The 25,545-nt window shown below is 41.4% G+C and overlaps 1 protein-coding gene across 2 annotated transcripts in view; it reads left to right on the top strand.

Annotated features, from left to right (window-relative positions):
• The window catches only part of TBC1D17 (TBC1 domain family member 17), a 47,619-nt gene that overhangs the window by 2,793 nt on the left and 19,281 nt on the right, over positions 1-25,545 (top strand). For both annotated transcript variants that reach the window (XM_072110325.1, XM_072110326.1), the window contains exons 3-12: positions 525-599; positions 4,273-4,393; positions 4,625-4,829; positions 15,306-15,417; positions 20,507-20,668; positions 20,886-21,017; positions 21,218-21,321; positions 22,298-22,392; positions 23,338-23,454; positions 24,875-24,975. In XM_072110325.1, coding sequence (XP_071966426.1) covers positions 525-599; positions 4,273-4,393; positions 4,625-4,829; positions 15,306-15,417; positions 20,507-20,668; positions 20,886-21,017; positions 21,218-21,321; positions 22,298-22,392; positions 23,338-23,454; positions 24,875-24,975 — 1,224 coding nt within the window. The remainder of the gene's footprint in view (positions 1-524; positions 600-4,272; positions 4,394-4,624; positions 4,830-15,305; positions 15,418-20,506; positions 20,669-20,885; positions 21,018-21,217; positions 21,322-22,297; positions 22,393-23,337; positions 23,455-24,874; positions 24,976-25,545) is intronic.

Genomic DNA, 25,545 nt, shown 5'->3' with positions numbered 1-25,545 from the left:
TTATACTCGCTGTGCTGCTCCACAGTCGGACTGTTTAAGTTGTGAGCAGATGTATCTAGACACAGTGACAAGATTAGAATATTTCTAGAAATGGATTTCGGTAGATCACCTTTTATTATATGCACACTTTATATTTTTCTATATATAACATTTGTGCTCCAGATTATTCCCAATGTCAAAATGAAGAAATACTGATGAATGAAAGATTGAATATAGTTTCTGGCACTGTTCACTGGATATTTTTAAGAATACTGCATCTCATAGCCTGTAGACTTTTTAATAATCGTATGTAAAAATCATTATCTGATCTAATTTATTGGTATCCACATATAAATTAGGGGTAGCAAAAGATATTATAGTAGGCTACAGTACAAAAAACAGATTTCCATAGATTATTTTAAAAAGTCTACTGTATATTACATTCAGTATACAGAATTGGTTTATTTTCTGTTACCATAAAAAGGCATCATCACACAGTTACTTAAATAGTTTAAAAGGTGTGTATCTTAATTTTTTTCTTCCAGGCATCAGATGTGCTACTTCAATGGATTCCTATAGAAGAAGACGGGGAAATGACACAGATTCATTATTCCAAGAAAGTAAGGAAAATATGTGCTGCTTAGGGCTGCCACACACTAGTTCTGATTACTGAACACAAAGTGTGCTGTGTCACGGACTTAGAATACAGCTGGGGACAGAACTCTGTGTATCATATTCTGTATTTGATGCACTATTTGGGTTCTGTCCCCGGCAGTGTGGTCAATCTGTAACATGCCACTGTTTACATTCCATGAACAAAGACTGTGTGTGGTAGCCCTTATGTACATACATTGGAGCCTCTGCCGTTATAGCACAGGCTTTAGTAATGTTGCACTATGGAAAGTGCTGGGGATTTGCATTTGGAAAGTGCAACCCTTCAAGAACTCAGGTGCTTGTAAGCAAACATTGTTGACTGCTACAAGCTGCAACCAGAAAAATTGTGAATATAGCTCTGAGATGAGAGAATTAATGAGGAAAGGTCATTTGCATTTTGTGAGTGGGGGTACCGATACCTGTACCCCCACTGATCGACTGTTGACAGCTATAGTGTTGTTCCTGTAAGCACTGTTTCATTAGTAATGTTAATGAGTTATACAATCTGTTTGACTTGAAGTGCATTGTATAGCAGTTGGTAATGAGGGCTACATTGCTCGTCTGATTGGTGCAGGTGCCTTCCTTTGTAGAATGAATACATGTTAACTTTCCAACTGCTCAAAAAAGGAGAAAACAGGACAAGTAGAAAAAGGCTCAAAATAAGCAAACACCCATTTAAAAACAATTAAAAGTACATAAAGTGCAGAAGACCAACATAGTTTGCGTGGGTATGGTAGCCCACCTAACACACTGCCTATTACCATACAAGGTGTGTAGTTGCTCAAAACATATGTACATATATATACACTGCTCAAAAAAAAAAAAATAAAGGGAACACTTAAACAACACCATATAACTCAAGTCAATCAAACTTCTGTGAACTCAAACTGTCCACTTTAGAAGCAACACTGATTGACAATCAACTTCACAGGCAATTAGCTGATTAGCTGATCTTTTGCTCAATTGTGAATGTTGGTGGTGCTTTCACACTCGTGGTAGCACGTTACAACCCACACAAGTGGCTCAGGTAGTGCAGCTCATCCAGGATGGCACATCAATGCGAGCTGTGGCCAGAAGGTTTGCCGTGTCTGTCAACGTAGTGTTCCCAGGCTGGAGGCGCTACCAGGAGACAGGCCAGTACACAAGGAGACTTCGGGTGGGCCATAGAAGGGTAAACAACCCAGCAGCAGCACCACTACCTCCATCATTGTGCAAGGAGGAACAGGAGGAGCACTGCCAGAGCCCTGCAAAATGATCTCCAGCAGGCCACAAATGTGCATGTGTCTGCACAAACGGTTAGAAATCGATACCATAAGGAAGGAATGAGGGCCGACGTCCACAGGTATTTCTTTGGCTGGCCGCATAGCCCTCCATGTGCTTGCAAAAGGTATCCTGGCTGCCATTAGGTACCAAAATGAGATCCTCAGAGCCCTTGTGAGACCATTTGGTGGTGTGGTTGGTCCTGGGTTCCTCCTAATGCAAGACAATGCTAGGCTATAACAGCCAGCTGTAGGACACAGAGCAAACTACCATAACTACTAAGGAAGTCTAATTTGGAGACGGAACGCGTGTGATGCTCAGACTCTGGACCACCACTAGCTGCCGGTATTGACTGACTTGGACTGGGTCACCTACTTCATACTTACTTTGTGATTTCTTTTAAGGGAAACCTACCATTAGGAATCTACCATCAGAAGTAGATGTTAGATACTTCCAGCCTGCCTCTGCCCTAATCTGTAATTTAATAATTAGTGGCGCTCAGCAAATTAATAATTAGCAACACTCGGCAATTTCGGTCAGCTCCATTGAGATTAATGCAGCAGAAGGGTCATGTGCGGCCGTATGCTCCATTAGTCTGACGGAGCGACGAGGGGACCGACTCAAACCCCTTGTTTTTGTGATCTGTGGGGGTCTTATCACTGAGACCCCACTGATCAGCTAGCTAACTTAAAGCAAACCTAACTTTTGTTCGTGGGAACATCCCTTTAAGTACCTTCATCTCTGCCATTCTGGTCTTGTACATTGCTTATTTGATAGTTATATACATATGTATGATTTGTGGCTCACTTCTTGGGAAGTACAACTACCACCAACTATGGTGGTCTTATGTACATTTAATTGTTTTTAATAGTTATTTTATGGTCTTCTCTAAATGTTTAAATATTTTAGAAATAAATCTTATTAACAGTATATTTGTCCTGTTTTCTCCTTTGTTGTCCTATCCAGTGGCGTATCTACGGTTTCAGCACAAGGGGGCAAACACATCCGGTGAGGCCTGAAGGGAAAAATGAACCCCCCCCCCCATCAAAACAATCATAAGAATGAAATATGTTGTGCTAATAGAAAAACATGTCCCCCTAGCAAAAATACTAATTAATATATATATATATATATATATATATATATCTCACACATACACCTAAAATCTATATACAAATATAATATAAATATGTTCCAGCAATAAATACACCAAACACATAGATACCGATGACTTTGCTGCACATATAAATTTGTATCAACAATGAATAAATAGCACATAGTTATATCCTGTACCTATAAATATATACCAAAAATGAATATACTCTCTTCATTGTTACCAATTCTTCTCCATCAAGTAGAGAACATCATGGAAACTTCTCTCAGCCATGACTTATCACTGCAGAATTTGCCACCTGGGTGATTGCATATACATATAATACACTGAAACACCTCAATATATTATAATATATACTACTGTACACTTTCTTTTATGAATGCAATCCTATTTAAGTTAGATAGCAGAACCCCCCCTAGTATATATTTTAGTCCTGCACATAACCAACAGTATATAGTAACCCCCACACATGCCACAGCAGTATAAGTAACCCCCCACACATGCCGCAGCAGTATAAGTAACTCCCACACATGCCGCAGCGGTATAGCGTAGCCCCCACACATTCCCGCAGCAGTATAAGTAACCCCCACACATGCCTTATTGGTATAGAGTAGCCTCCACACATGCCGCAGCGGTATAGAGTAGCCTCCACACATGCCGCAGCAGTATAAGTAACCCCCACACATGCCTTATTGGTGTAGAGTAGCCCCCACACGTGGCCCCGGCGGTGTAGAGTAGCCCCCACACGTGGCCCCGGCGGTGTAGAGTAGCCCCCACACGTGGCCCCGGCGGTGTAGAGTAGCCCCCACACGTGGCCCCGGCGGTGTAGAGTAGCCCCCACACGTGGCCCCGGCGGTGTAGAGTAGCCCCCACACGTGGCCCCGGCGGTGTAGAGTAGCCCCCACACGTGGCCCCGGCGGTGTAGAGTAGCCCCCACACGTGGCCCCGGCGGTGTAGAGTAGCCCCCACACGTGGCCCCGGCGGTGTAGAGTAACCCCCACACGTGGCCCCGGCGGTGTATAGCTATGCCATTGGTCCTATCATCAGGACAGGTCATCAATATTTTAGTATCAGGAATCACCTTCATGCAAAATAATGAATTTTTCCTTCCTATGTGTTTTCTAAGAGTGAAAGGGGAAGGATGACATCAGAAAGAAGAAGGACAAGGCAGTGACTTATTTTATGAATAGGGTTGTGGTCATATGTTTTATGTTACTGTAAAAATAAGATTATGATATTTTTATTTTTCATAAATTTTTGTACAGGAGTCTCCAGGCAGCGTGGCATGTCGAGCAGAGGATGACATGTTTGACCCTGGTTATGAACCAGACTGGGCAGTTATCAGCACAGTCGGAACTAAAGTTCGCCCACAGGAAGATTTGTTAGGTGGGTACATGTTCCTTTCTCGTGAAGGGGGCACAAATCAGACCTGTTGTAATTTTGTGCTGGCATGCTACTGGTTTTATTCTTCATCCATCTTGAAGTTCATTAAATGCCATGACCATTTACACCTGCAAGATTTCTGCACCATGACACATACGAATATAAGAGAGAACAGTGTCTAAAATTACCCCTGATACATGTTACTATTTTTTTTACTTTTTTTCTTTTCTACAGCTGTGAAACATGGAAATCGTGAAAAATGGGCCTTCTCAATCAGTTTGTCAGAACTCAAATCGGTGCGCAAAAGCAAGCCAGGCCTGAGCTGGTCCTATCTTATATTTATTACCAAGGAAGGGGTGTCCTTCCAAGCTCTTCATTTTCATCAGGGTGGAACTAAAGCCCTGCTGAAGGCTCTCCGTAAATATGTCATACTGGCTGTGTAAGTAGCAGGCTTATTCATAAAGATTATTATTATTACTTTCACAGAAATGAATATGGGTCTGCGTTGTGTGGTAGGAGCTTAGTTTTCCTTCACACAGTCCATGTCATTCAGTTGTTTTCTGATGTAAAAGCACCATAAACATATGACTGTCTGATCATCTAAGATGTTTGACAGATGTTCCTTCTGAAAATGTAAAATGTTGAAGGAGAGAGGTAGTTGTGGTATTGTAGAAGGATCCTTTGTGCTCAGGGAGAAAGGCTACCTCCAGAAGTCTGCAGCAGGTCAATTATTGAAGAGAAAGGCTCTTGTCAAGAGCAATGCAGGGTGTATGGCCTGTATCACCACATGCAAGTGGTTGAACTTTTACTGATGTGTCTAGGTTCCCAATAGAGACCTGTAAATAGGGTTTTATTTTTTAATTTCAAACTGGCACTAGAGTAGTCCTAATAAGTCCACATTTTGTTTTGCTGTATATTGAATACTACCTGTGACAGTAAGCTTGCTTTAACTAGAACTAGATAATGGGCTTTGCACGCATCTCCTTAGTCACGTTCTTGTCTCCAGGGAGTGGGATTCTCTATTTCTGTATGCATATCTTCTTTTTCCAGAAACCTACTATCCTTGCTCATATGCTTTATCAGGTAGTTCAGCACAGCCCTATTGAAGTTATTGTTGCGGAACTGTATTAATACACATATACTATTATAGCCACCACAAAAAGATGCAAGTCAAACCTATAAATCCTACATTATACAGTGTTGATGCAGAGGAAGGCAAAACAAAAAAATCTGTTCAAGGCTAATACCAGTGGGCCTAAATTAGAGAAAAAAATCCTTCTTGACCCCATAGGAAATTCAAAATAACTCTCTGGATCAACATCATATTAACAAAATGTTTTTTTCCCCATAATGTGATATTTTTGGTATCCAGGCCCCATTTGAACTTTTACAAAGTATAAGCCATAACAACCTCCTGCGGCAGAGAGTTCCATAGTCTCACTGCTCTTACAGTAAAGAACCTTTGTCTATGGCGATGGTAGAACCACCTCTCCTCTAGGCATAGAGAATGCCCCCTTGTCCTGGCCATAGGCCTTTGAATAGAAAAATCCTGGGAAAGATCCATGTACTGTGCATTCAAGTATTTGTACACTGTAATATGAATAACCAAAAGTTTTGTAATCTATCATTGTATTGTAGTCCACCTATTTCCTTTATAGTCTTTGTTGCTCTCCAGTTATAGCATGTCCTTTTTAGATTGTCGTTACCAAAACTGTACACAATATTCCATGTGTGGTCTGACCAGGGATTTGTTTAAGGGCAAAACTATGTCCTTATCATGAGAATCTTTTTCTCCATAACCCGTGATATTTTTTCTCTCCAGAAAGGCATCCAGGCCTCTCTTGAACAGGTACATAGAGTCCGCCATAACAACCTCCTGCGGCAGCGAGTTCCATAGTCTCACTGCTCTTACAGTAAAGAACCTTTGTCTATGGTGATGGTAGAATCGCCTCTCCTGTAGGCGTGTAGGATGCCCCCTTGTCCTGGTCACAGGCCTCGGTATAAAAAGATCTTTGGAGAGATCCTTGTACTGTCCGCTCAGGTATTTGTACATTGTAATGAGGTCTCCCCTCAGTCGTCTTTTTTCTAAACTGAATAATCCCAAATTTTGTAATCTGTCATTGTATTCTAATCCCCCCATTCCCCTAATAATTTTGATTGCTCTCGTCTGCACCGTTCCAGTTCTACTATGTCCTTTTTATAAACTGTACACAATATTCCATGTGTGGTCTGACCCCAGGGATTTGTATAAGGGCAAAACAATGGGGCTCATTTACTTACCCGGTCTTGTCACGATCCAGCGGTACGTTCTCCGACAAGGATTCGGGTCTCCATCCTAATCCTGCATGTGTGTCAAGCAACACTTTTTTTTTTAAATAGCACAATGTTTCCGAATCCGTCGGGTTTTCCGACGGCCACGCTCCCCTTTTTTCATCGCATGCAAGCCGGTGCCAATTTGACCCGGCGGAAAAACGCGATTCGGACCCTTAGTAAATGTGCCCCTATGTCTTTATCATGAGAATCTAGTCCTCTCTTGATACATCCCATGATTTTATTTGCTTTGGCAGCAGCCGCCTGGCTCTGGTCACTAAAATTAAGTTTACCATCCACCAATACCCCCAAGTCCTTTTCAGCTCCAGTTTTACCAAGTAATTGACTGTTTAAAACATAATTATACTTTTTGTTTCCATGGCCCAAGTGCACAACTTTACATTTATCTACATTAAACCTCATCAACCATTTCTCTGCCCACTCCTCAATGTTCCACAAATCCCTCTGTAATGCTAAACTATCGATCGATAAAGTATTTATTACTTTACACAGCTTAGTATCATCTGCAAATATTGAAACTTGACTCTGTAAAGGTCATTAATAAATGACAAGGTCATTAATAACGACAAGGTCATTAATAAAAATAATAAAAAGAAGTGACCCGAATACTGACCCCCTGTGGCACTCCACTGGTAATGTCAACCCAATCTGAGAATGTGTCATTAATGGCGACCCTCTGTTTTCTATCACTAAGCCAATTACTTACCCAAATACACAGATTTTCCCTAGTCCCAGCAGTTTCATTTTATGTGCCGACCGGTGTCAAATGCCTTTGAAGTCCAGATATACAACATCCACAGCGTCCCCCAGATCCAGTCTGGAACTTACTTCCTCGTAGAAACCAATCGGATTAGTCTGACAGGACCGATCTCTCATAAACCCATGCTGACGCTGGGTTATAAGGTTATGTACAGTGAGAATTTCCAGGATAGCATCTTTAACAAACCCCTCAAATATTTTTCCCACCACAGAAGTTAGACTCACAGGTCTGTAGTTCCAGGTTTGCTTTTTGATCCTTTTTTGTATATTGGTACAACATTTGCTATGCGCCAGTCCTGTGGAACATAACTATACAGCAGCATTGTACAGATCATGGGGTACAGATACACATAAAACAAGACACTACAGAGTAATTACATAATCAGATGAAACAATTGGAGTGAAAACCCTGCTTGCCAGAGCTTACAATCTAAGAGAATGAAGTGGTGTCACCGATGGTGACTTGTACGATGATCCAGCCATTCTTTAAATTTCACTATTTTATTTGCTTTCTTAGCAGCTGCTATCTGTCTCTGTATTAGTTATTTTACACAGCTTAGTATCATCTGCAAATATTTTACTGTGTAAACCCTCTGATTACATTAATAAAAATATTAAAAATAAGGGGTCGAATAATGACCCATGTTGAACTCCACTGGTAACTTCAACCCAATCTGTGAATGTTCCATTAATGAAGACCCTCCTCTTTCTATCAGTAAGACAATGGTAGAAATATTTAAAGGAAACCTACCACTTGTAGTGGCAGGTTTCCGATGGCAATATCGGGCACCAGCTCAGGGTGAGCTGGTGCCGGAGCTTATTTTAGTTAGTGTTTTAAACCGCGGTATCGCGGTTTAAAACACTTTTTAAACGTTGTAGCCAGCGCAGGCAGGTACGCGCTCGGCGCTTACCGTGCACGCGGCTCTCATTCACTTCCTATGTAGCCGCGTGCACGGTAAGCGCCGAGCGCGTACCTGCCTGCGCCGGCTACAACGTTTAAAAAGTGTTTTAAACAGCGATACCGCGGTTTAAAACACTAACTAAAATGAGCTCCGGCACCAGCTCACCCTGAGCTGGTGCCCGATACAGGCAGTCCCCGGGTTACGTACAAGATAGGGTCTGGAGGTTTGTTCTTAAGTTGAATTTGTATGTAAGTCGAAACTGTATACTTTATAATTGTAGAGCCAGACAAAAAAAAAATTGGCCCTTGTGAAAATTGGAGTTTAAACATTTTTTGCTGTAATGGAACAAGGATTATCAATAAATTTTCATTACAGGAACTCTACAGCCGATTATTGCAGTCTGGGACTATAGTAAAGCATTCAGAATGCTTCACCAGAGGTCAGAGGGGTCTGTCTGTAACTATGGGTTGTCTGTAAGTCGGGTGTCCTTAAGTAGGGGACCGCCTGTATTGCCATCGGAAACCTGCCACTTCAAGTGGTAGGTTTCCTTTAAAGTCCAGTTCTTAGATGAGGTGTGAACCGCATGAATTTGTATAGAGGTTCTTAATTCTCATTAAAATGTAAGTAAGGGAATTATGTAAGATGAAAAGATGAAGAGTGTTTTCCTGTAAATACAACACTATTATTCCTTTTTCTTTTTTATAATGTCTTGTTCAAATGCTGTTTTAATAACGGGAATCAGATAGAATTTCCTCCTCTTCACTATTTACTTTGGGAAGACTGCATCGTAAATCCATCAATAGTGAAAGTGAGTAGACAGCACAACGTTAATAGATGTTCCCGCTTCAGAAGAATTACTGAGTGGTCCTATTTGTTTTCCTGTCTATTATTTATGAGGTTTATCTTGTCATAACGAAATGCTATAGTTTCACTTACTCCATATGCTGCCGGAACCGGTGGGTTGCTGACAGAAGCTGAGCCCCTGCTATTAGGATAATGTAGGTATTGCTTCTCAAGTGCCTGACCTGACAATTCAGAATTGACCTTCCCATTATAATACAGATGTAAATTGCAGGGTTATAGTTTAGCATCTGATAATTCATCCTGCGTTTTATTTTTTACAGCACCTGACTGTGTGCATCCATTCTGTAAAATATTCATGTGAATAAAACCATTTATTACTGTAAGACAGAACTTGCACTTGTTGGCTTGGATTTTTAACAGAAGTTTATCTTGCATTCCTATACAAAGTGACGCTGCATTCAACCTAAACCAAGTGGTATCTTGTACATTTTGTTCTTTTGTATTGTAGCTTTAAATATGATCTGTTTAAAACTTTCAAAGGCAGAATCACTGCTGAATTTCTGCTGCGGACAGTCCCAACTGATCAGAACCTTGTGTTCAAGGCCTAAGGGCCGATATACATGGCCATGGTTGGTCCCAGAATCACTTCATGTATTTTCCATGGATCGACCACATTTCTACATTATAGTTAGCTATAAGGGATGGAGCCCCTGCTCCCCTACTAAACCTGACCCGTAATCCTGATAACCACGTGGCACTGTTGTTCAGCAAGGAAGAAGGAACTCTGTCCATCATATATCACTATGATGCAGAGTCTATTCCTCAGTAGTTCAGTTGGCCTGTGAAGCAGGATACGACGTGGTACGTAAAGAGTCGCAGCTGCTGCAGTTCCCATATGGGTTCAACATGGGCAGCTCCAAAATCAGATGACTTTGGCCTTTTGCCATCCTATCTGATCTAAGTATTCATTGATGTAGTTTACAATGCAATACATATAAACATATTCTGTTTAGCTAACCACAAATTATTTAGTCAAAGGGAACCTGTATTTAAAGTGTTAAAGGGAACCTTCCATCAAAAATTGGCTATCACTAGTATGTTGTGAAGCAGCTTAACACCTTCCATTTCATCTTTATTTCTTGTCCCAGCGTAGTAGCTTCACCCAGAAAATCAACATTGAAGTGAGATGTAAATTGATTCCATAAAGTGAAGGAGGGCCCTCCCCACCTCTGAACGCCTCCTCCCTGTGATTGGCATTATGCATTGGCCTATAGGAGAAATGGCTAATAATGGGGCAGATTTACTTACCCGGTCCATTTGCGATCCAGCGGCGCGTTCTCTGTGGTGGATTCGGGTCCGGCCTGGATTCACTAAGGTAGTTCCTCCGACGTCCACCAGGTGTCGCTGAAGTCCGCCGAGGCCCACCGGAATGCACTGAAGTTCACCGGCCTATTCCTGGTGAAGGTAAGCGCGAGTCCCGCGACACTTTTTTCTTTTTTTAAATGCGGCGGTTTTTCCTAATCCGTCGGGTTTTCGTTCGGACGCGCCTCCTATTTCCGTCGTGTGCATGCCAGCGCCGATGCACCACAATCCGATCGCATGCGGCAAAATCCTGGGGCAATACAGGGAAAATCGGCGCAAATCGGAAATATTCGGGTAAAACGTGAATCGGGCCCTTAGTAAATGACCCCCAATGTCTCTGGATGCAGGACCATTGGTTACAGTGAAGTGGGCCTTGTGAGGTGGGAAGAGACTGATTTCAGTGTTAAACTCTCTGCCTCCTTGAGGCATCCGAGTGGATTTTGTTGATAATGCCATGAAAGAAACATGTTTTGGAGTGGTTTGTCAATTTCTGCTGATAATTTCTAGAGCTAAGATGATTGGCCACCAGGTCACCGCTATCTCATGAATTTAGCATTTCATAATTGTGGAAACAGCTTTTGATTTTAAGGCAGTTTCAGAGATACAGGGGCACATTTACTAATGACCCTGCACCATTTTTCTGTCGGACTTTGCACGTTGTTTTAGATGAAAACTGCTTGCACAGGTATTTAAGAGATGGCCGCTCCATATTTGTGTCGTACGTGACCGTTTTCTGGTGTAGCTGCACTATGCGACACAAAATACGTGAAATCCTGAATCTGGTGCATTTTGCCCTATACACAGAAAAACTACCCCACAGTGATGGTTATCCAGTCCCCTTACAGTCTAAAGCTACATTCACACGTAATGGGACTTATGTATGACTGCAAGCTTGTGGTTATACATACGCCCCCCATACACTGCAATGGCTCCGTACCACTGGGAACACGGGAAAAATATAAGACATGTCCTAACTTTCCCCGTGTTGTGGTCCGCACGCAGTGCATCTCTATGGAGAGGGGAGGGGTCATCCCTCCTCCTGTCCATTGCGCCGGGCGTATGCCTGTCCGGTCGTAGCCATAGCTGTGCAGACATGCTTTCGTCTGAATGCAGCCTAACTGTTCGACATCTTCTGTTGGAGTCCGAATGGGAATTTGAGGGCATGTTATGTTCTAAATAGTCAATTAACTGATGTAAGATGAAAAAGACTTGGGGGTATTGATGGATGATAAACTTAATTTTAGTGACCAGAGCCAGGCGGCTGCTGCTAAAGCAAATAAAATTATGGGATATATCAAGAGAGGAATAGATTCTCATGATAAAGACATAGTTTTACCCTTATTCAAATCCCTGGTCAGACCAAACATGTGATATTGTGTACAGTTTTGGGCACCAGTGTATTAAAAGGATATAGTAGAGCTGGAACGGCTGCAGAGGAGAGCAACCATAATTATTAGGGGAAAGGGGGGACTAGAATACAATGACAGATTACAAAATTTGGGATTATTTAGTTTAGAAAAAAGACGACTGAGGGGAGACCTCATTACAATGTACAAATACCTGAACGGACAGTACAAGGATCTCTCCAAAGATCTTTTTATACCTAGGCCTGTGACCAGGACAAGGGGGCATCCTCTACGCCTAGAGGAGAGGCGATTCTACCATCAACATAGACAAAGGTTCTTTACTGTAAGAGCAGTGAGACTGTGGAACTCTCTGCCGCAGGAGGTTGTTATGGCGGACTCTATGTACATGTTCAAGAGAGGCCTGGATGACTTTCTGGAGAGAAATAATATCACGGGTTATGGAGAAAAAACATTTGTTTAAATCTTAAAGGTTGGACTTGATTGTCTTTTTCCAGCCTTATATATACTACTAGCTCCCGGTGTTGCTCGAGATAGTAAATAACTGCTCTTGGCAAAATAGAATGGGTTAACAAAAAATATTATATTTGTCTCTCTCCGACTGTCTCTGTGTCTCTCTCTCCGACAGTCTGTGTGTGTCTCTTTTTCTGACTCTCTGTGTCTATGGGGAGATTTATCAGAAGTGTCTGAGAGCAGAACTGCTCTAGTTGCCCATGGCAACCAATCAGAGGTCAAGTTTAATTTTCCCACAGCTGTTTATAAAATTACAGCTGATCTCTGATTTCAATGAGTAACTGGACAGTTTTACCACAGACACTTCTGATAAATCTCCCCCTATCTCTGTATACATCTATCTTACCTCAAGCATAAGTTGTCTTCTACTCATTGCCTATAGTAACCAATCAAAGCTCAGAGCTCATATTAATGACTTGTGGCAAAACAGCAACCAATCACGGCTCAGCTTCTAACTGTTACAACAGCAGCAGATAATGGCTCCTTTATATGGTGGGTAATAAGTGTATTTTGGAAAGCACAGGGTGAAAATTTCAGCTCAATACCTAGTCTGTGATGTTCTGAGTCACAGCAGCTGTGCAAAATATGGTGCTGTAAACTCAACGGTGCATATTCCTTTAGTGGACACACATACATACTCACACACATACACAGTCAGCTTTATATATTAGACTAGCTGTAGATCCTGGCGCTGCCCAGGATAGGAAATAGCTGCTGTTAGCTATAACAAAATATAATAGGTTACCAAGAATTTTTTTATATGTATCTATCTCTACATCTGACTGACTGACGCTAACCGTCTCTGACCGTCATTGTCTCTGACTGTCATGTTGTCTACGGGAAGATTTATCAGAAGGATCTGAGAGCAGAATTGCTCTAGTTGCCTATGGCAACCAAATAGAGCTCAGCTTTCATTTTTCCATAGATGTTTATAAAATTTCAGCTGATCTCTGATTGGTTTCCATGGGCATCTGGAACAGTTTTACCTCAGACATTTCTGATAAATCTTCCCCTATATCTGCATCTCTATCCATGTTACCTCACACATAACCGTCTTATACTCATTGCCTGTAGTAACCAATCAAAACTCAGAGCTCATATTAATGATCCGTGGCAGAATAGCAACCAATCACGGCTCAGCTTCCAACTGCCACAGCAGCAGCAGCAGACAATCTGTATGTGGTGGTTAATAAATGGATTTTGGAAAGTGTGGGGTGAAAATTTCGGCTCAAAACCAAACCTATGATGTTCCGTGAGTCACAGAGAGCGGCTGTGCAACATTTGTCGAATGTAAACGCGATGGTGCAGATTCCTTTAGCGGACACGCACACAACTTTATATATTAAATGGGTGCTAACACCAGACTGTTCTCTTTGGATCTGCAGAAGTCCTAAGTAGGTCCTTACCACTAGCTTAAACTGAATGATACACCACAGACTTTCTCCTTTAACTTTATTTCTACAAAACAAGGGAATCCTAGACTTCCTTATCGTGTGCAGATTGTCCTCCCACTTTCCTCCAGTCAGCACGCTGTTAATCCAGCAATCCATGCTTTGACATTGACTCTTAATAGCGTTGTCTGTGTCATCACAAAAGCCATAACTGCTGATTAGGAGGCCATGGTCCTTGGTTTGATTTGTGCTACAAGGACAGAATAACAGGGCCCGGATGGGTCTTATTAGTAGTTGATCTCTATAGATATTGGGAGATGAGGACAATGATTTCATTGTCAGTTACTTCATGACAGCAGCAAGGAGTTTATGAAGAGCAAAATGACAGCCCTAATTTCCATGCCCATAGGATAACTGTGTCTAAAACCGTCTGCCACATCTGGATTCTCCTGATAAATCTGGTGCAAGTGAACAAAAGGGAAAAGTGCAGAAGATTGGCAGATATTGTGCAATTTTTGGCAATGAAAATCTGTACCCCAGAAAACAAACTACAATGATAAATTAACCCCATGGAGTTTTCTTCATTCTTCACTTTCATTCTATTTTCTTCAAAGTGGTCTATTCTTTTTAGAAGGTTTTGTATTTTTATATCCCATCCTACTACCCTCATTTCTATTTCTGACAGATTGCGCAGACACATGGATTTAAGTGCCCTCCTTGTGGTCATTTTGCAGGGCTCTGGCAATGACTCTACGAATGAGGGCAATGACCAAATTAAAAACAAGAATTCAGAGAAATTGACACCACCTACTGAACCACTCCTGTATAGGGGTTGTTGTGCTAATTGTCGATCAGTTTTGCCTGTTGTCTGTTCAGTTTGCACACCTGTAGGAGATTAGATTCACAGGATGGATTGATTTCACAGTAGTCTGATCAACGGAGTTACACTGTGCTGTTTAAGTGTTCCCTTTATTTTTTGCACAGTGTACTTTTATGTGAGAGCTTTGAGGCCTCCATATACATGAGATGATCGTTTGGCTTGCTTGGAACATTTTTTTTATGTGTATGGCCATAGTTGATTAAAGTAATGGCATATCTGAATGAGGACTGACTTCACAGCTCCAACCTTCTTCTGCTGAAAAATAAGAACCGTGTTATATATAAATAATGTTATTAATTATAAGATGCTTCTTACATGTTTTAACGTGGTCATGAAGGATTAAAAAAATTCTTATTGTTGTAATCTTGTACTTATCATTATTATTGCACTGTTCAGATTGTATACCATTAATATGTATATTCACTGGCGATGTTCTAATATTAAAATGAAATGCTATTGAGTTTACCACTATTTTTTTTATCCATATTGTTCCAATCAAAAGACCTAGGGTGATGGTAGATCTGTAACAGCATTTTATAACAAACGTGTCTAAGCTAATACATTTAGGTTTTACCTCCCTGTAATGTACATGTTTTTTATTTTTTTAAGGTCTCCCAAAGATTCTCGCCTGTTTTTGGTCTATCCACACGACTCTCATGCCCTCTCTCACTCTTTTGATGAACTCCAGATGTTTGATGATGGCTCTTCTGACTTGGTGTCTGTGAGTTTTACCCTTAGTTTCTTTGTATCATTTCTTTATTAAATCCATGAAATTCCTATGTAGCATGTGAAACGTATGTGTCCCATGAGGAGAGCCCCTTTTCATAAATCTTATTAGCACATATCCATGTGATGGAAACCTTTCGTGCAGTGATGGCGAACCTTTTAGAGACCGAGTGCCCAAACTACAACCAAACCCCACTTATTTAAATGCAAAGTGCCAACATGGCAATTTAAGCAGTAACATGTTGCTACCTGTTTTGTCACTGCTTTTAATTGTATCGGCATCCTGAGGACACCAATACAGTGGGAAAAAAAGAGAAGAAATTCAAATTATCATTGCAGCTTCCCTCCTGGGGCCCCTGAACGGGAATAATTGTGGGGCCCAGAGCAGAAGCTCCAATAATAACACAGCCTTGTCTGCACCTCCTTGCCCCTCCTGTAGTCCCAGACAGCTAAGGAAGGATGTGTAGCTTTTAAATAGCACTGATCACAGCACATCCTGGGTGACCAGGGACGGCAGGAGGAGGTTTTGAGTCCAGTATGGAAAATCTGTGCTGGGGTGATGGCTTGGGCGCCCACAGTGAGTGCTTTGAGTGCCACCTCTAGCACCCGTGCCATAGGTTCGCCACCACTGCTTTAGTGTATTTAATCACAAGTACAGGGGACCTGTTATCACTTATTTCGTTTAAGGCAGATCTTTTTTTTAATTTAAGGTCTTCTGATATATGCAACATGCAACACGGGGAGAGCAAAGACACGCAGTAACAGGCACACAGGCTAGCCCAGTAAAAAAAAAATTAACATGCAGACAAAAAGAAAAAACAATGTGACCTCTTTCACTCTCCAAGCTTCCCGTTGATCCTATCCATCAAACACGGAACCTGCAATCCACACTCCCAAGGGATTAACCGCCCCTTAATTGGGCAACTAACTAGAATCGATTAGGTATCTATCTAACACAAGTCCCCTTAGCATGGCGTTGCGTCCACGACACTGTCACAATAGGGTAGCCCAAGAACATCAAGCCATTCTTCCCATATTTTATCTAACTTTTCCAAGCATTTTCTTTTTAAGTATACTGTATTGCAGTCATATAATATTATTCAGTGTGGTTTTATATTCCCTCCTAGATGGAAGGGTCTGATGCAGTGTGTAAGAATTTCTTTCCTGGCCTGGTATAGGGCTCGCTGTTTAACAGTAAGAACTGGGTCACCCAGAGCATAATTAGGCAGAAGACGCAATATAAATAGTCTGCTGTCCAGGGGTAAACTATATGGAAAACATTGTGTAAAAGAGAAAGAACTTCTTTCCAAAATTGTTTCGGCTCCCTACTGGACCACAGCATGTGCATAAGATCTGCATTTGGTTCTGTGCATCGCGGGCAATTAGAATCTGCCCAAATGCCATACTGGAATAACATAACTGGTGTTTTATAAACTCTATATATCACAAATATATAGGATAGTCTCTGGACCTTGGGGAGAGGAGGGACCATTTCTAATAGGTCTTGCCAATCCTACATCAGTCCTACATCAGCTTCACAACGCTGTCTGGATGAGAAGGGAAACAAGTACAGGTATTTACCTAGCAACCAAGAAAAGGGGAATCCTTCCTTTGTGAGATTTAATCACTATATCGGAGACAAAATGAACAACTTGGCCTGCAAATTGTGCATTAAATGCACGTCGCAGTTGGAAGTATTGGAAGAGTTCAAGCTCTTCACAGGACTGGTCAAATGATTTAAGCACTCCATCGACCAATTATTTCTGCTAGTGCAACAACCCCTTCCGATCCCAAGACGAGAACCCCTCCCCAGGATTACACCATATAGGGAAGAAGGTTGTCCAAGAGCCCAGTTGAGTCATGTGTTTGAACTTATACCACCCCATCCTCATGAGGACCAGCGTAGGGACCCGCTCTCTTTGAACAGATGAGCGTACATTGTACATCTTGTACATTATACATTGCTCTCTTTGTACATTTTACCCTCCAAACCCATTATTGAGATAGGGAACCTTGACAAGTGAGGTAACTAATTTCCCTCAGTCCTGGTGTATACAATTTCAGTTGCGCCTCAACACAACCCTGTAACTTCTGACTTAGGGTCGTGGTAGCCATCTTGGATTTCTGTGTGACGGCCGTGGAGCTAAGTTTCTCTCTCTCTCTGCGCTCCCTGCACTCTAGCCCCGCCCCAAGCAGTCCAGGATGGAGCTCACACTGACACATACATTCCTGTTGGCAGCAGCGTGAGGAGAACTACAAGCTGCAGACAGTTCTTTATCCAAGATGGGGAGGAAGGCACAGCAGATCTAGTGTTTTGTGAAATAGCAGAGATGTAGGAGAGTTGACTGTCACTGTGTAATAGGCATCTTATGGATCCCATCATTACTGATCTGTCTCATCTCTCTTTCTATGTGTTAGTACAATGTCAGAAGCCAGATAAAATTGTCCATAAACAAGTACCCTAATAATGTAACCGCATTGTCAGCTCACAGAACTATATGGATCATAATGTGTCTGCTTAGAGAGCCCACACTCTGGAATTTTACACTGACCATCACTATCACTGAGTGATAGGAGTTGAAATAGTAATAAAACTGAGTAAAATTGTAAAGTTAAGGGTTAAGGTTAAGGGGGTTGAGATCTGAGAATTTGCTTTCATGTGAAAACCCCTTTAATTACCCATGAATTCAGGAATTTCCTAACGGTCTGTTATCCCTTATTGATGGACTGCCAAGTTCATCATGTGCCCTGTGTCACCATTCAATACTATGAGAAAACCTGTTACTGCAGAGTACACATCTCTGGTATTTCCAGCACTCTCATTCTTATTCTGATGTGCTCAATGAGTTCCCTCATTCCCATACATGACCTACTTCTCCTTTTAAGTGATAGGTGGGGTCCTAGCATTCAGACAACTCGAGATTTGTTATTTGTTTGTTCGAGTTTGTTATTCCTTATCCTGTAGATATTGACCATAAAGGAAACTTGTCAGGATTCACAATTTCACCCAATGACAGGTTCCCTTTGGCTATATTCACATGACTGTATGGGGGACGTATATACGCCCCCCATAAACGGAAATGGGCGAACGGCACTGTACAGGAGCATTACTGTGCGGCACCGTACCGTTCCGTACCCGGGATTCCTATACATGTCCTATCTTTCCCCAGAAAACAGCGCTGTGCGCCATATGTCGCTATGGAGAGGGACGGGGATGAGCAGCGATCCTCTCCCGCTTGCCAACGTGTCATGTGAATGTAGCCTTAGTCTGTTCAATACTAATTCCCAATCTTCTTTTTTAACCCCTTAAGGATGCAGAGTTTTTTTGTAAATTTTTTTGCTCGCCACCTTAAAAAAAATCTAACTTTTTCATTTTACCGTCTATAGTGTGATGTAAAATGGTGTGTAAGTGGCGTTTTGGACATTTAGAAACTCTTTTCATGGGGTTCACCAGCAGGAATAACCACTTTTATATTGTGATAGATCAGGCATTTTGGGATGTGGCTATACCTTACATGTTTTACTGTTGTTTTTTTTAAAGTTTTATATCAGTTCTAGGGAAAGGGGGCTCATTTCAAATTTTACTGTAGTATTACAGTACTATGTACTGCAATACTACTGTATTGCATTATATGGCGTTCTTACATAGGATTCATTAGGATTACTGATACATGGTAACGAATCTGCTGAAGCCATACAGCCTCAGGTACTCTGGTATTAGTGGTGGGTGTTTGCTGCAATATGCATACACTCCACCACCCCTCCTTACACAGCATTGCACCTTACACCTGGGCTGGCTGTATACTACTGTGGGCTGCCTGGCTATATACTACAGGGGGCTTGCTGGCTATATACTGGGGAGGCTGTGACCAATGCATTTCCCGCCCTCGGCTTATACTCGAGTCAATAGGTTTTTCCAGTTTTTTTGTTAAAATTGCGGTCTCGGCTTATACTTGAGTTTATACTTTTGTATAAACGGTACTTCCTCCTCCCTCCTGCAGACATGAGCTGACCCTGTGCTGCAAGCAAATCTCTGTCAGCTCAAGTCTGTAGAGGAAGGGAGGGGGAAATAGAGTTATGAGAGCAGGGTGCAGATAATGATTATGACACGTGACTTGATTTAGTTTGCTCCCAGGGATACAGGTATACTTTTATCAACTTTTAAAAGTGAGAAGAACTATTAATTATAAAAGAAAATTGGAAATTAGTTTTAAATGGACTATTGGAACCTGGCATAAGGTGAAAATGTGAAATCCTGATGACAGGTTTGCTTTAAAAGCATTCTTTGGTTTAATGTACCATATTTTTTATTTGCATCCTTGACCATTATCTATAAATGCTCTTGTCTTTTGAGTTCCCAGTACCAATGTACCAGCCACCCAAAATAATCACCTTTTAGGGTGGTGGAGCTGAAAAACCATTCTGTTTTTCCCCAATATGAATTCACAGAAAATAATTTGTAAGGACAAATGTAGCTTTTGGTATTGTAGAAAGATAGAAATGCACGAAAAAATGCAAAATATATTTTTTTCCACACCCAGCTGTGTGTATCTTCTTTTACTGAGCATGAGCAGAGAAGAGAAGCTGTGCCCAAATCATCACTGCTGGTTTAAAGGTAACCCCATCTCCAGCATATTACAATTTAATGAATTAATTCATAAAATAATGCATGCTGACCTACTCCCGGCGCTCCCTTCCTTCGACGCACCCTCAATTCCTCTTTCTATTCGTCCTGCAATGTTCTTGCTGTGGCCAGTGATTTGCCTACAATGGTCATGGGAGCGTCACTATTTACAGCGTGGATGGGACCGGATGCAGAGCGGATGAAAATTAAAGTTGAGAATAGGTTACTAATGAAATTTACTCCTCCCCTGGCCAACAGTGGGTTTTTATGGTGAAGCCCACTTAGTCCACTTAGTATATGCTGTGACATTGCTCTATGATGCAGTCAGTACAGTGATACGTGTTGTATGCTATAAAAATCTGTCATTTGATCATCCCATCAATCAATAATTTCTTAATCCCCACATCACAGGTAAAGAGTGATCTTTTTCTTCCTTTTTTTTTATTCAACAAATGTCTAGCGATTTTTCCAAGATCCATATTCTACAACATTTGGTGGATTCTCTAAAGTTACCAATTTTTTCCGTGGGGCTCTGCCACGTCTGGACGGGCATCACCATAGACCCTTATCTGAGATGGCAGTTGGACTGGAGGATGAACCAGGTTTTGAAGTTATCACCTGTGTAAGTATTCGGGTCCAGAAGGTATGTGCTATGTTTAGATGACTGCAATGTGAGGCCCTGAGGTCTGTGCTGTATATTGATCGAGGTTTAACAAATTAAAGGATTTTTAAAATTGTAGTGGATTTCGCTCAGAGTTGACCATATTAAGTGATCTGAAGTCTTGGGTAATGTTATTGTGGGTTCAGGCTGTGAACTGACATCCAAAAATCTATTTCAGCAAGTGGAACTGGGCGAGCGTCCAGTCATACAGCGCCAGGCACCTGTCAGCGAGCAGGAATGGGAATCCTACATTAATTCTGAAGGTCAAGTGATGAATGTGGATGGTTTGAAGAAGAGGATTTTTTCTGGGGTAAGTAAGGCTGCAGAGCCTATACACTGCAGTAGTCACTGCAGATTCTGGTCTACAGCACCTACAGCTGGTATGTAATTCCTTTCTTTGGCAGAAGATGGTGCTAAGATATCATTATATACAACATTATATACACTGCAGATTGCATATTGACGACATCGCCTTAATGAAATGCGCTGTTGTTCATTTGATTTTTTTAGGGCTTGTGTCCAGGGCTTCGAAAAGATGCCTGGAAGTATCTCCTCGGCTATTATCCATGGGATAGCACTGCAGAGGACAGGAAATCTTTATTACGGAGAAAAACGTAAGCGTTTCTGTAGCTGGTATAATCTAGTGTAATGTGCAAGACCCCTAGTGGACAGTATGGCCAGCAAGTGTTATTGCAGTCACTATCCTACTGTACCTGCAATCCTGGATTTGCTTGTATTCCTTAATAAGAACTGCTACTAGCAACCTACCTGATTCAAATTAGCACTATTTATACACAATAATCACATGATTTGGCAAGTTATGTTGTTCTATTGGAAGGGAAATAGGTAGGCAAAGTAAGCCACTGTGGAGGGAACCCAATTTATGGGCTATAAGAACTGAGTTTATTTGATTAAAGGGATTTTCCAGACATCACCAAAAATGAGCTAATGACAGGGAATGCTGTAAAATACACAGTTGTCATAACTCACGCAGGGCCCTGTACTCAGTAGGGCTCATCAACAAATTTCGGACACAAACACTGTGGCCGATGTTAAATGAAGCCAGATAATCAACAGTATGGTTTTGGAGTGTGGGAGAAATCTGTCATATCTGAAGGGAATAACCACATCAGCGCGTCTCTTTCTTTTTGCATTGATGTACATTTACATTCATGTAATTAGACTTTTTGGATGTCTTAAAATCAAAGAAATAATCTGATTGGTCACTGTGGGCTCTAAAAACATATTGGATGCTGTAAAATTGGGGTTGCTATGTAGAACACCATGATTCTTGTATCATATTACAGATCAATGTGCCAGGCATTGATCTATTGTGTGTATCACAAGGATGAATGTAGCCAAAGACATAACATAACATAAGCAGTAATGAGCAGCAGCAATTATGTAGTAGCTGGTTTTGAAAAGACAAAGGAGCTCTGGGGATAGAAGGGTTAATGTAGCATCTCCCACTCATATCACAAATTGTAAACCGTCACAGAACCAAGAATACAGGCAGAGAGTATGGGCCCGGTGCCATCTCAGTGGGACATTTTTTAACACATGTTCCTGCGTTTGTCTTGCTGTTTCCAGGGATGAGTATTTCCGGATGAAGCTGCAGTGGAAATCTGTGAGTGAAGATCAAGAGAAGAGGAATTCTCTCCTGAGAGGTTACCGCAGTCTTATTGGTCAGTATTGATGATGAATGTTTTCGGGTAGCAGGTGTACAACTAGTGGCAACATTGTGGCCGGAATGCTAAATTCTGTAATACAGAATAATGTAGTAGTTGATAGTACTTATTTTATAACAAAGTGTCCCTTTAATGAAATTCGGTGGGGACCTGGTAGTAAGTACACCACCACAGGAAAATAAAACACTGTATATTGTCCATTAATTGAGAAATCCGAGTAATGCCGGGTAGAAAAGGTCCTCCAGAACATGACCGCAATTCCACCAGCATCCGAAATCTCGGAAATCTGCTGGCTTCTGATGCAATTTTAAGGCACCCTTTTGCTGCGGCAGAGGGGCAGAACTCATCCTTCGTACTGCACTGGGATTTTCCGCAAATAAATCACATACTGTGGATCAGAAATCCGCAGCAGAGATTTGTTTCTGCTGCAGATTTTCCACACATTGGGGGATCATACGCCGGCGCTCGTGCTGCGATGTACGATTAAAGATGTTTTTGGCGGCTGGCATCTCTGGGGGACAATTCTACACCATGCCTGAATGTTCGCAGGCCATAGGTAGTGCACAGGAATGGTTCCCTGCCTTCCCACTCCACTGCCGGCTGCACCCTTTCATTCCCTTCCACGCCCACTTGCCATTAAGGGGGAAATAATCACAATTACCTGCTGTTCATTATTTCAGGATTTGTATGACAAATTTATGACCATTTAAAGTTTGACACTGTCAAGGTGTGTGTGTGTGTGTCTGTATATAATATACTGTCGTGGTTAACAGTAAAATGAGAAAGGTATCACTCTTGGCATGTGACAATGGTAAAAATGCAAAAACTGGACTTTGTCATTAAGGGGATATTCATTGAAGCTGTAGGCTATAGGCAGGACATATATTTATATAGACACACTTAGCATATATTATTATTTTGTTTGTATTCCTTTTATTCCAGAAAGAGATGTCAGTCGTACGGACCGGAACAACAAATTCTATGAGGGGAATGACAACCCAGGACTCTGCCTTCTCAATGATGCCTTGATGACATACTGCATGTATAATTTTGATCTGGGTGTGTATTTTATAGTTATCTGCATTAACAAGATTTGGCCATTACAATCTAATTAAAAATACTAGGCTAAAGGTTGTGTACCTGAATGCAAATTGGTTCTCCTTCCAAAAAGAAAGCCGTGCTTCTTGCTCTACATGTTATTAAATAGCTGTCCTAGGTGTTCTCAATGTCTGACCCTTTAATATGCCTTGCAATATGACAAACCAGACACTCATACAGATGAGTATGGAGTAGCTTATATCCTTGTGATTTTGCTGGTTTGTGCAGTGTGTGCTCACTGCTGCTGAGATTGCAGGGAGGAGACAGAAATGTGCTGCTTTTTCTGTCACATGCCTTTAGCCCTTCAGGCTCGTTAGCATTATTTTAAAAGTTGTGTCTTGATATATAAGTAAGTGTCCCTGGTTTATCATGCTTTATTTTGATGGTAGATTTCCTTTAACTAAAAACCAACCAATCAAATACAAGACAAGAGGCCAATAGACAGGTCATGTCACAATAAAAATCAGCAACAATCAGCATGGTCAGCATTTATCCCCCTGTGAACATTATACCCAGTTGCTAAATCATACATGGAACCCACAATACTGAAACACATCAATATGGCAAATCCAGAGTACACTATATCTGCTTAGCCTGGAAGATCTGGGTGGCATGAGACAGAACACGGTAAACAAAAATAGTGGATCGCACTATCAGACATTGGAAAGCAGTGTAGATGAGAATTTAGCATTGAGGAAAGATGGTTGTTTTACTATCATCTGGGGTGTGTGTGTTTCTACCTCCCTGTAGTTGCTTCCTATACCCCTTCCCCTCTCCATAGACTTCTATGGACAGCAGATTTAACCTCATCTCTTGGTGTAGCTCAGAAATAAGTGATAAGTATAATAGACAGGTGGGCGGAGATAAGTAGAGAAGGAGATACTTTCTAAAATATTTCAATACGGTATTTTTTTTATTTTGTTTTTATTATTGCTTTATGCAGTTTGTTAAAACTCCCGTGTCTTATCTATCATGGTGTGCTCCTTTTTATAATGAGGTTCTGGAGTGGAACAGATCACGTGTATATTATGTTCCCCACAAAAAAAGTGCCAATTACAATGTCCTCATAATAGCTGGACATTGTCTTCTATTATAGGGTTAGTCAAAAATGCCCTATGTAGCCACCGGATACCAGTAATCAGTGTAGCAGGGTTTCTGTTTCTTGAGTAATCTGTCAGAAATTATATTAAATACAGTATTACTCCAGCCTGAATATGCTGAAAACAATAATAGTTTGTAATAGTATTGTATTTTACTGCTAATGGAGTGCAGGATTTAGGTTTCTAACTTCTCCTATGCCAGTCAATGGGAAACCCGTTTTTACCTGTGAATTAGTGGGATGAACTAACTGTAACAAAATGATGTCTGTTATTTTTCTCAGGTTACGTTCAGGGAATGAGCGACCTTCTCTCCCCAATACTCTATGTAATGCAGAACGAGGTGGATGCTTTCTGGTGCTTCACTGGTTTCATGGAGATGGTGGTAAGCTCTGTGCCATAGCTGATACTGTGTAACTTAGATCATCACTCCAAAGGCTCGCTGATGTCAGTGGTTTACACTGTGGATGTATGATTTAGTGACTTGGGTTTGCATGGGTTACAGAGTAAAGAAAGATAAGAAAAGCAGTTTTATATGGCTTAGACTGCAGATCAGCTATAGCTGTATCACTATCTGCCAGTGACATTGGGGACATCTTGGGCTAGATGAATATTGAGGTTGTATGCAGTCACACCTGTTGTAAAGCATTTCTTTAATTTCAAACCCAAGACACCCTCATGAATAAATGTAAAACACTGCAGTTTGATACCACTGACCCTTCTTGCTTCTATAGTCAGAAAAAATCTAGCGTAGAGGGATCTTAATGGAGGAAGACTGTCTCCTCTTTGGTAGTGGTATCTAGAGTAAGCATTCCTGCTTTATGGTAAAGGCATCTAAATGCAGAAAGTCCCCCTTCCCCTGCAGTAGAGGTTTCTAAGTGGAGGAAGTCTCCTACTGTGGTATAGTTATTGCAATGGAAGGAGTTGTCCTTGATGGTATCCACATCTAAGTGGA

The sequence above is a fragment of the Engystomops pustulosus genome, chromosome 6 (assembly GCF_040894005.1).
Source record: "Engystomops pustulosus chromosome 6, aEngPut4.maternal, whole genome shotgun sequence".
In the NCBI taxonomy this organism is placed as follows: domain Eukaryota; kingdom Metazoa; phylum Chordata; class Amphibia; order Anura; family Leptodactylidae; genus Engystomops; species Engystomops pustulosus.
Note: the sequence above shows the minus strand (reverse complement) of the source record. Positions and strands in the feature narration are given on the sequence as shown.